This window comes from Coptis chinensis, chromosome 6, assembly GCF_015680905.1.
Source record: "Coptis chinensis isolate HL-2020 chromosome 6, ASM1568090v1, whole genome shotgun sequence".
Lineage (NCBI taxonomy): Eukaryota > Viridiplantae > Streptophyta > Magnoliopsida > Ranunculales > Ranunculaceae > Coptis > Coptis chinensis.
The window spans coordinates 81,432,966-81,444,703 of NC_141461.1; the positions used below are offsets into that span (position 1 = coordinate 81,432,966).

The 11,738-nt window shown below is 36.8% G+C and overlaps 1 protein-coding gene across 1 annotated transcript; it reads left to right on the top strand.

Annotated features, from left to right (window-relative positions):
* Positions 1–1,122: 1,122 nt before the first annotated feature.
* Positions 1,123–11,495, top strand: LOC147494775 (putative DEAD-box ATP-dependent RNA helicase 48). Its single transcript, XM_086569269.1, has 11 exons — positions 1,123–2,098; positions 3,665–3,771; positions 5,895–5,950; positions 6,035–6,259; positions 7,051–7,257; positions 7,347–7,433; positions 8,074–8,169; positions 8,281–8,496; positions 9,934–10,116; positions 10,824–11,257; positions 11,455–11,495. Exons 1-10 carry the CDS (start codon positions 1,176–1,178, stop codon positions 11,052–11,054), a joined length of 2,331 nt encoding a protein of 776 aa, XP_086425395.1. The 5' UTR covers positions 1,123–1,175; the 3' UTR covers positions 11,055–11,257; positions 11,455–11,495.
* The last annotated feature ends 243 nt before the right edge of the window (positions 11,496–11,738 follow it).

Genomic DNA, 11,738 nt, shown 5'->3' on the forward strand with positions numbered 1-11,738 from the left:
GAATACCATATGCCTTTGAACAACCTAGGTATTGATTTCTATAGTTCCTGGCCCAAGATAAGTTTTGACGGAGCTTTTGATAGGATGACTAGAAAAGGAAGAGCAACAGAATATGCAGAGATGCACATGGCAAATTGTTGGGGTCAGTGTATAGAAGGTTTCGCGTATAAACTCCTTATGAAGCGGAGCGTCATGGTGCGGAGCTAACTGCAATCCTGTTGTACATTGTACAAATTGAAACTTGACAAAGTGTTGATAATGGGGTTGCAGAGACTTGATGCTGATTCTTAGAAGCAATGGAGTTGGATTGGAGCAAGATGATTTCATCTCACGAATTGACGTTTTATTTAAACAATCTTATTTCATGTTCAGTTGTAATTTGTTGTTCTATTGGTTTAGGATAGCTCATAATAGGGAGGCAGATGAATTAAGCAAATGGGCTTTAAATTATGCAGCCATATGTCCCCCTCCTTGTTAGACTCTGAATGGTGTAAACAACTTTATTTATGTTTAATATAAGAAGAAGAGCCTTCATCGGGGGAAAAAAATAGTATAAATATCTTTTTAAGGTCTGTCCTATATATATTACAAATAGTATATATATACTAAAGTCTCAATAATTCTACAATGATAGAAAAACTTGACACATTCATCCAACACAGTGACGTGGCAGATGATATATGTCATGTATCATTGTGATATATGACATGTGTCAACCTCTTACACAATGATATATGACGTGTAGTACGATGATACAAGACATGTATCATCTGCCACATCACTGTGTCAGATAAATGTGTCAATTTTATGTGTCAGTGTAGCAGCACTCACTAAAGTTTGGGGGTTGAATGAGTGAATGACAAAAAAATATACGTACCTTTGAAAACGAGTACTCCATCTTTTTCTTCATTAGTGATCCACAACTGCACAAGGTGGTGGTTCTTCTCACTTACATATCTAGGCAGTGGCTCGAACGGTTTAGATGTTGCAAAAGAAGGTGGGGCCAGAATGATGTAAGAAGAATATTTGGAAAGAGTCAAATCAGTCAAATAATCAGTCAATTTGACTTGAGTTTTCTTGGATCGGATTTAAAACCCGACCCGTTTTCAGTTCTTCTTAACTCACTCTAAAACCCTAAACCCTGAAACTTAAAAAAAAAAAAAAAAAACCCAGCCATGCACTCATTTCTCCAAAAGAAACCCATTACTAATCTCCTATCAAATTTCACAATCTTCCGTTATATGGGTGGAGGACCAAGAACATTCCCAGGTGGACTAAATAAATGGCAATGGAAACGTTTACACGAAAAAAAAGCCAAAGAAAAAGAACGTAAACTTCTAGACCAAGAAAAACAACTTTACCATGCAAGAATACGTACACAAATACGTGCTAAAGTTGCTGGTGAACAATTTCAAGAAGAAAATGGTACATCAAATTCAAATTCTGATTACACTGCAATGAGTGCTCAAGATCAAGTTAAGGCGTTAGCGAACCGGTTTATGAAAGAAGGGGCTGAAGATTTATGGAATGAAGATGATGGGCCGGTGAAATCGGCCCCGATGGCTAGACAGCCTCGGAGGTTTGATTCGAATATTGATTTGAGGAAAATTGTTCATGATGGGAGGAATGATATAGAAGGTTTGAGTTTTTGGAATGGGGGTGTTAGGCCGAGATATTATTCAGTTCAGGCTAATAATGGACGAAGGGATAAACCGCCCAGGATTAAGTTTAAGAGGAATGGGAATGCGGCGAGTGACGATGATGAGGATTCGGATTATTGGTCGTCGGAGGAAGGTTTGGTGGAGTCTTCTGTGAGTAGGAAAGATAGTGGGAAGGTGAAGTTTCCGAAGTTTAGATTTACCGAAGAGGATTCAGAGGAAGAGATGGATTCGAGAGGTGGGAAAAGTGTGAATGATGTAATGAGTAGAGCTTCTTTGGGGAAATATGATAGGAAGAAAACTAGGATAGGGCCAAAGGTGTTTGAGGAAGAATGTTTGTCTGAGGAAGTTCAGTTGATTCGAGAAGAGTTGAATAGGAGGAGGTCAAGGGTAGAAGAAGTGGAACAACATCAAGAAGAATCAATTCTCAGTCAGAAAAGGTATTCAATATGTAGCATTATGATTAATGTCATATCGTGTGTAGTTGTCTTTGGATGGTTATAACATATTTTGCGTATCCAAGATATTTGGAAGAAACTTGGATCAGGGTGGCATTAATATTCTGGAAAAATGATTTGTAAGTGCGCATTATAATCTACAAATTATTGTACAGAAGGCATCTAATGGTCCAATGCGAATTTAAGATTTGTCCAGTAGAAATTTAGAATGGATTGTGGTATTTTTTATGTTAAAACGTATTTAAGATTAAATGAAGGTGCCCAGCAGCAGAGGTTGTGCCATAAGATATATTACCCCCCCCCCTGTCACCAGAAACTAATTTCGCAGTGTAGTCTTCCCTTTATTATACCCAAATACTTTTTTCAAGTTCTCTGACTCTATATGACAAACTTTAAAAAAGGGACCTACTGGTAAGCTGTTGAACTGTGACAGCAATCAACTTGACCAATAAGTTCATTTTGTTTTGTTTGTGTTTATGTTCTGCAAATCACTATGAGATATCCAAAGACCCTGTATTCTGATTTAGCCATTTAGGAAGCTGCACATTTGAACAAAGGTAGCTACACTAGTAAGCTCCTAAATCATATATATGAACTCCCAGACATTTAGATCTAGGAGGATTCACTTCTCAGTCACAAAAGGTGTTCAATTTGTAGTATTGTTCTCTATATAACATGTCTGGTAGTTTTTGGATAGTTATATTGGAACTTTATCTAAGGGATATAGAATTGGATTTTCTAGTCATTGTTAACCTCCAAATTATTGTAGAGAAGTCTCTATGAGTATCTCCTGTGCGAAAAGCTAATGTCAGGGGGCCATGGGACTATCTAAGATCAAATGTGTGTTAAAATTAGAGATTTATGTGGAGTTACAACACTAGAAGCTATTTCAGGTTAGATGAAGGTTGCAGGAAGCAGAGTGTACTGTCCCACAACTCTTCCTGTCGCCAGAAGCTTGTTTTACCAATTTCTTTGTCCATCTTTTCTCCCTCCAATCATTCCCCTCTACTTTTTACTCTGACACCCTTTTCAACACATTAATTCATTAAAAGGACTGAAACCACCTGTCTAGTTGTTGAGTTGCATGCGAGGACTTACTCAACCGGTTTGGAAAGTTGCTTGAGAGGACTTAATTTTGAGCAATGGTAGCTAGCTACGTATGTTTGGTATTTGGAAGTTGCATTTATGATATAAAATATTGATCACATTGAGGGAGAAGTAGGAATTTAGATACATTCAAGCATCAGATTCACGAGCTTGTATCCACCTTAGAGCTTACTCTAACTTCTTTGAAGGTGTATAGTGGCTTGTTTGGAGCTGCCCATATTGATCAATTTCTAGGGTTAAATTAGGGTAGGTTTTAGTAATGAAAAAAATCAATTTCTTTGACACAACTATCACAATATGAAGGTAGTCTGTGAAAGTAGTTTCATAGGATATGTAAGAGCGCATTTCTAAATTATTTTATGTTGTTCAGTGTGAAGTTTTTGGGTTCCCTTCTTCATTACTTACATGCTATTTGGCTAACATGCTACGTCTGTTTCTCAGGTTTGATGAAAGTAACATTTCTCCATTGACAATTAAGGCACTTACATCAGCAGGATATCTACAAATGACCAAAGTACAAGAGGCTACTCTTTCTGTTTGCCTTGATGGTAAGAGAGCAAACTTATCATTACTATTATTTCATTTGATCCATTTCCCAGTCATATGGTTCTCATCAATTTTGAGACAGTAATCATGATTATTTTTCCAAAATGTGCTCTTGTCATTTTGGCTCAAATTACGGGGTCAATTGGAAAAATGAATTATCATGTAAATTGCCATACTTGTATACTTAAAATAATCTATGCATCCTCAAGATTTCTACACTAGTTCATCTATTAGACTATTACCTCTAAATATCTTATACGTGCTTGGACAAAAACTTAATCAGCACTTTCGTTATCGTGAAGTTACCATTGATATGCATTTTGAAAATAGCGGCAAATTTATAACTTTGTGCTGTTGTTGTATTGAAGACATTTTCTTTATTAGTTGATTTATTTATTCATTCATTTATTTTTTATTTTATTTTTGGTAGAAGATAATAGTTTTGATATAGTCAAAATTACACCAACACCTACAACAATTAGCGAGACTAATCTCCAAGACTCCAACGACCATGCAAAAGAATCTCAGTACGCCCATAACCCTAGTACCATACTCTGCAGAAACGAAAGTCTGTTGAAATACATAATTACAGAAGACTAAAAAAGTAAAAAAGCAGAAACTGAAAAGAGAATAATGCCCAAGTACTTCCACCAGGCAAATGGCAATGCACCACATTCCCACCTCCAGGATGAAGGATGTTTAGCTTCCCACCTCCTACCCTGTAACCATTCTGACTTATCCTCATCAATCCTCTTGAGATCCTCCCTCCTCTTCCTTGAACTTCTCTCCTTAATGTCCCAGATTCGGTTTAGCCAGGTCATCCTCGTGAGCGTAATCATCCCACTCCTTGCTTGCCTCTGTCCACATTCCTTCCCTTTCATTCTCATCTACGATCCTTCTAGGCTCCTCCTCTCTCTTTCATCAAACATTTCCAGTATCTTCCTCTATTCGCCTTAACGTCGATTTCCCAGTGATTCCTGAATTCCAGCAACTGTAAATCTTAATCCTCGATTACTTGTTTACCCTTCCACACTTTGAACAATCTCTTATAAGCTGTTGACATCATCACCACTGCCTCCTTTCCGTTGCCTATACCTTCTCTCCACCTGACGCCTAATGTCGTTGTCATCTTCAACACTATTCCCCTCCTCTTCCAACGCTATCATCATCTACTGCTTTAGTCTTTCCTATGGTGCTCCCTTGAATCATGTTTGGAAACGCTTCGGACATTTCTTCAAGTCTTCCTCTTTCATGTGCGGTGTCTGTTCCAACTTTCTCTTCCTTCTCTCCCCCCCCCTTTATCTAGCCTCTTAATTATGCTCCTGTCTCTTCATGATTTTTGGAGCGATATTTATCGTTCCATTCACCTGGTTCTGATTAGGAATTTTTGAAGCTTCGTTAGTGTAAATTTCTTGACTAGTTACTTTGTTTATTGATCTTATGTCAGTCACTGATCTTGTCCATCTCAAAGTATCTGTCTTTGCTACCCTTATGCGATGAATTTATTGTTTTGTTGCATAAAGTTCAGCTCTAGTGAGTGTAGTTGATCATACAAGTATTCAACTTCCTTTGATTCAACCAAGCCACATTTCTCACTCCACTTTAGAGGTCCGACTCGAATTGAGTTATGTGTTGGTGGTTAAAAAGGCAGGTCTTATGTAACTTTTCACAAAACAAACTACTGCTCTATGAGATTGAATCAAATAAACCCAGCTCGTTAACCTCTTTATTCTTTAAAGACAATCAATGAGCTTAACGACTCATCGTCAACCTGACAAATTCACAGTTGCTAGCATTTCTGTTATGCAAAGTAGAAGCTACTATCTTGGCAAATGCTGGAGTTGATTATGTGTATGCTACTATGTTTTTGTACATCTTATCTTTTAATAATAATAATAGTTGTTTTTATCTTTGTGTTGTTTTTACTATTATTTTTGTTGTTGTTGTTGCTGTGTTCGTATTATTATTATTATTATTGTAGTGATGTTTTTATCATTGTACGATATCTCCTTCTTTTCCTTTTCTTTTTATATACTTCAACAAGATATTATAGCGAGCCACACTCAATTAATATTGTTTCTTTTAATGAATAACAACTGATCATTATATTTCATATCTGGAGCAGGCATGGATGCTTTAGTCAAAGCTAAAACTGGGACAGGAAAAAGCGCTGCTTTTTTGGTACAACCTATTTGCCATTTCTTTTATTGAAAATTAGATATTTTATATTTCCATTATTTTGGTTGCAATGTTCAACAAAAACAGCTTCCTGCAATTGAAGCAGCTGTAAAGGCTAGCAGCGCAAAAACAAATCAACGGACGCCACCAATAGTAGTTCTCATTCTTTGCCCCACAAGGGAGCTAGCTAGTCAAATTGCTGCAGAAGCTAATGTCATGTTAAAGTACCATGATGGTATTGGTGTCCAGACTCTGATTGGCGGTACTCGTTTCAAGGTTGATCTGAAACGTCTAGAATCAGATCCATGCCAGGTTTGTCAATTGTGATCAAGTTCTTGTATAGTCACATACTCACGTCAAGGTTTCCAGGTTCCTAAAGCATATTAAAAAACTTGTATATCTCTTGCTTATCTGTAGTCACGCTCTCTAAAATTTAGAGGCTTTTAGTTTGCCGATGATGTATGTGATTTACAGATTGTATTGTATTCAGGGTGGTGGTCTGGGTGTGGGATAGTGGAAGTTTGGTGGTGATTTTTGAGCTTCTGTCTTCTTTTCTTTCTTTTTTCAAAAAATGTTTTGTGTATTGTATTTAGGGTGTAATTTCGGAACGGGTTCATGGGGAAGGGTACTTTAGTCCTGGAAACTATCTTTGGTTAGTCTTTGGGTGTTGATGTATTTTCCTTATAAAAGGAGCTTGCTACTTGCCCTCAATTATACCAATGTAATACTTTGCCGATGATATGTGGATGGTGTCTTATTTAATGTATTTTGTTTTCCACTTTTTTAGAAGGATAGCTCATTCTACATTGTCATTCCACTTTTTGCAAATTGAAATTGGCAGTGTACCACGTCATTTAAAAAAAAAAAAAACTCCTGTGATTTTTAATTTATGAAGAATTATGGCGATTCAGATTGGATATTATTTGGACCTTATTATTATTGTTGTTGTTGTTTGTTGTTGTTGTTCTTATTATTTTTACTATTATAGTATTATAGAATCATTGTGACATAGCATGAAAAGGCATCTGTTTCTGGGTATGATGCTGGCTATCTTAACACATTTATCTGACAGATTTTTGTATACTCTCATAAATCATTTGCAGATTATAGTTGCGACCCCTGGTAGGTTGCTGGACCATATTGAGAATAAATCAGGATTCTCTGTTCGTTTAATGCACTTGAAGATGCTTATACTTGATGAAGCTGATCATTTACTAGATTTGGGATTCCGAAAGGATATAGAGAAAGTTGTTGATTGTGTGCCACGTCAAAGGCAGTCCGTGTTGTTTTCTGCTACGATTCCAAAAGAGGTTTATTTTTTCTGTTTCCTTGTCTTTGTTTAGAGATGCATCTTTGTCAACTGTTTATATTCTAATAAGTAAGAATTAAAAATGTGCAGGTTCGCAGAGTTTCACAGCTTGTTCTGAAGAGAGAACATGCTTTTATTGATACAGTAGGTCTAGGTCGTGTGGAGACTCATGATAAGGTATGAGTACCCAGTAAAAACTTTGTGATTTTTGGTAGGTTTTTTGCTTAGTTATACTACTGAGGGTGATGCAGCCGTTCGTGTAGTAAAAATGACCACGCTTTTAAGAATGACAATAATGAATTGATCCGCTGATAATTTAGTCTTCAGGTTTTGGCTACTATTTATCAGAAAGTAAAGGTGTTGTAATCAATAATCTAGCACTGTGATTTTCTGCTATGTCATGTGTGCATTTGAAAAATAGTCCCGATTATTTGTCCAATACTTCGTATCTGCACTGGTTATAGTTGATTCATGTTTTGCACTAGTAATGCAATCTTAGTTTGCCCATTTCCCAATAAAAAGAAAAGAACAGAAAGAGTACAAGCATATTTGGTCAAGCCCTATTGTTTTTGTATGCTAATAATGTTAACTAATACTTGAGTGTTTTGGCTTCCCATTAGTTTGGAGTTCTGAGGTAATGGATGCATTGGAAGAATTAGATATCTGAAACATAGTTTATTCATTCATATCTTTATCCTGAATGTATTTACCACAGTTACAGTTAGATCATTTAAGCAATTACTGTTGTTTATTTTAAAATATGGTTCTCATTTGTTTTTCATTCAGTGGGCCATCACTTTGTGTTTGACATTTGCAGGTTAAGCAAATATATTATGTTGCTCCACATGAATTGCATTTTCAAATAGTTTATCAGCTATTGAAGGAGCATGTTTCACAAGTGGTGGATTACAAGGTTTGAGATTCTAAATTATAGTTTTTTTCACGAAATATACATTGTACACTCTAGCAGTAGTTGTCTGCTGTCTTTGTTTTACAAATGTCTCATAGTTCTAGCTGCCTTCAGGTTATTATTTTCTGTACAACTTCGATGGTGACATCACTTATGTTTCTACTGCTCCAAGAGATGAAAATGAATGTCAGGGAAATGCATTCTAGAAAACCTCAACTATATCGAACTCGTATTTCTGATGAGTTTCGGGAGTCGAAGCGGTTGATTCTTGTTACATCTGATGTTTCAGCTCGGGGAATGAATTATCCTGATGTTACTCTGGTGATTCAGGTATGATTGCTCATTCTCACAAATTCCCTTATTCTGAAATATTATTTATCTTTTTAATATTTAAAGTAGTACAAACTAATTTTTGCAAGCCAAATGACAGTATGATTGTATTATGGCAGTTGCCTCACCCAAAATCTCTAAACAGCACTCGCCATAGTATCATGCATTTCTTTTGTTGTGTGGGCTTCCTCTTATTGTAGTTTAGGATGTACTGGGAAAATTTAGTCCGTTGCACTTGCACACGGTTTTAAAAAGCGCTTGGCGGTAGTCGGGTGGTGGGGTAGCGCCAGCAGCAACCTAGGCGGGCTATGCGCACAGCGTTGTGTTTTTTTTAAAATAAAATAAATATATGCAAGAAATGAAGAAATCAAATGTATTAGTTATCTAACCAAACACTAGTCATAAGTTAAATATTGAACACAAACAAAAGTACTTCTTAAAATGGCATGAAAGTTTTCCAACCAAACATTTCTCATAAAACAAAAAGGTTAAGCTATGAAGCAATCCACTTGACCAATCGGTGAGTGAGTAGAGAGACTGAGAGAACAGAGAAACACAATCTATTTTGATCTGATAGATCCTTCTGGAATGGGCTTTTTAATAAAAAATATTTATTTCAAACTTTTAACCCATAGGGGTTCTATACTGGCTTATAGCTTTATATTTCAATCTCTGGCTTTTGTTTTTTGGCAGATCCTCTTAAAAAACATGAATGAAAGAAAAAATGGGCCCGCCTGGGCCACCTAGCATGCTTGCTTGTCCCGCCTTGCCCCAACTAATCATCCCATCGATTTTCTCACTGAATTTAGACCTAGGCGAGTCGGTTGGGTACCTCCTAGGCCGACTTTTGGAGCACTGCCTTTGCTAAGGTGCAAGGAGGTAGGATGGTAAGGATGAATGCTAAGAGGTGTCAACCTAGTTATGTTTTTTTATTGTCCATGCAGATGCATGGGAACCCATCTCTTTTAGAGATTATGTGTCATGTGTCACCTTCTCCGGATAAAAGAAGAATATGAAGCCAGATTTTAAATACTGAATATTTAGCAAGTCTTTTAGTTCCTTTCTAAGGTGACAGGTGGTGGGAAGGCAGGGATGAGGGTTAATAAGTGGTTTCAACCTAGCTAGGCTATCGTACGTAGTATCAATACAGATGCCAAGGAACCTCTGTCTTATTGAGATATGTGTCATCTTTTTCTGATAAAAGAAGAATATGACGCCAGGTTTTATTTACTGAATATTTAGTAATCCTTTTAGAAGTGGAACTAATAATGTTCAAGCAACTGGTACAACTCTCTCTCTCTCTCTCTATCTGTAGGTGTGTCTGTGTGTGTGCTTGCGTGTGTGTGGGTGCTCTTGTGTGTGTGTGTGTGTGTGTTGCCATTACATTAATGTAATGTTTTCCTAATGTACATAACATGGGACATTGGCGTTGATCAGGTCGGTACTCCTACTGATAGAGAACAATACATACATCGTCTTGGAAGGACAGGGCGTGAAGGCAAAGAAGGAAAAGGTGTACTATTGCTTGCACCTTGGGAAGATTATATCTTAGATGAGATCAAAGATCTCCCAATTGAGAAATGCTCATTAATGCAGTTGGACTCAGATATAAAGCTGAAGGTTCATTTTTAGCTCATTTTTACCTTTTTACTTGCCATTATGGAAGTTCCAAAATTTTCTACTCTTTGCTTGCATTATAAAATTTCTGCAGGTAGGTTATTTTGCAATTGTAGTCTTGTATATATAATTAGCTTTAGATGAGTACTCAAGGTTCATCTCTAGGTCATTTTCATGCGTTTAAACAGTTTTCACTTTTCCATGCACATGGGTTCATAAAAGAATAGATGCTATCAGGTTTTTGCAACTTACAATAGTCACTTTTCACTTAATTACAGATGGGCAGATGGCAAACATAACAACTTCTAATCAACATGAATAATAGTCTATTTAGCTTTTTGAAAGTTGTTCTGGAAAAATTTATTTTTATTAAAGTATATTTATTTTATTCTATTTTTCAGGCATTCTAATTTTCAAGTATAACTTCCTACTCCTATAGTTAACATACTAATTTGTTATGGGTTTGATGAAAAAAAGGAGCATGTTATTTTTGTCGATGTAATAGGTATTTGAGGTCTTGTAGCAACCTCGAAAGCACATGAAAATATCTACCCCCTCCCCCGATCCACTCCGAAATGAATTTCACATTACATAGCAATAATGCCATCCTTTTCCATCAGTCATTAATTGTCATTTGGTTTACTTTGATAAGAGAGATGTGGGCATGTCCAAGTTGATTTCTAGTTTGTTGAACCTGCTTGTACATGCAGGTCAAGGATGCATTGGTGAATATGGATTGTAGCATCAAGGAAGCTGCATATCACGCTTGGCTTGGATACTACAATTCAATTAAGGAGATAGGACGTGATAAAACTACACTAGTAGAACTGGCGAGTCGTTTCTGTGACTCAATTGGCCTGCATAAGCCTCCTGCACTTTTCAGGAAAACGGCAGTCAAGATGGGTTTGAGAGACATCCCTGGCATCCGAATAAGAAAGTAGAATGTGTACAATCAACCATTCAGACCTCACTGACAGGAGTCTGGCGCTATTTATATTTTCAAGATGTAGTCCGGCGCTATTTTTTTTCCCTCTCTTTTCAATACATCTTGTTCTAGAGAAATGTGAAATATGTTGTAATTTAGTTGCTTTTGGAGCTTAAAGCACGTTTCTCATGTCAGTTCACTTCTGTACCTACACATTACATTATAGGGTGAACTAGTATTACCCCCCACTAGATGAGCCAATTAGGATTTCCCCTCCACTAGATGGGAAATTAGGGTCTCCCCTCTAAATACACACAAAAAAAATTCGGTCAACCCATTTTGACTTTTTTTTTGTGTGTATTTAGGGGGGAGACCCTAATTTCCCATCTAGGGGGGGTAATACTAGTTAACCCTACATTATATTAGAAAGTTATACCAGTTTATTTTCGGTTCTTCATTTAATAGTAATCTTCCTTTTGTTCTCTGTGTAACTTGCTTTGTTGAATGTGGATTGAGGATGCCCATACCCGCATCTGGATAGCAAAGGACCCTTCTCTGACGCTAGTTTTTGGCACATGCAGTCTCCATTTCTAGTTTGGGATTATATGGAACCCTGCGCTTCTAAAAAAGTAATCAATAGTTTTATTCATATATTTCTGGGACGCCGTAAACGAGTCCCCAGGGCTTTCATATATAATCC

What these genes read in the sequence shown, in the direction of transcription:
- LOC147494775 (XM_086569269.1), top strand. Translation starts at nt 1,176, where the DNA reads ATGCACTCATTTCTCCAAAAGAAACCCATTACTAATCTCCTATCAAAT. An exon ending in TCTTTCTGTTTGCCTTGATG is followed by an intron (nt 3,772 to 5,894) that starts GTAAGAGAGCAA and finishes TATCTGGAGCAG; the next exon opens with GCATGGATGCTTTAGTCAAA. An exon ending in CTGCTACGATTCCAAAAGAG is followed by an intron (nt 7,258 to 7,346) that starts GTTTATTTTTTC and finishes AAAAATGTGCAG; the next exon opens with GTTCGCAGAGTTTCACAGCT.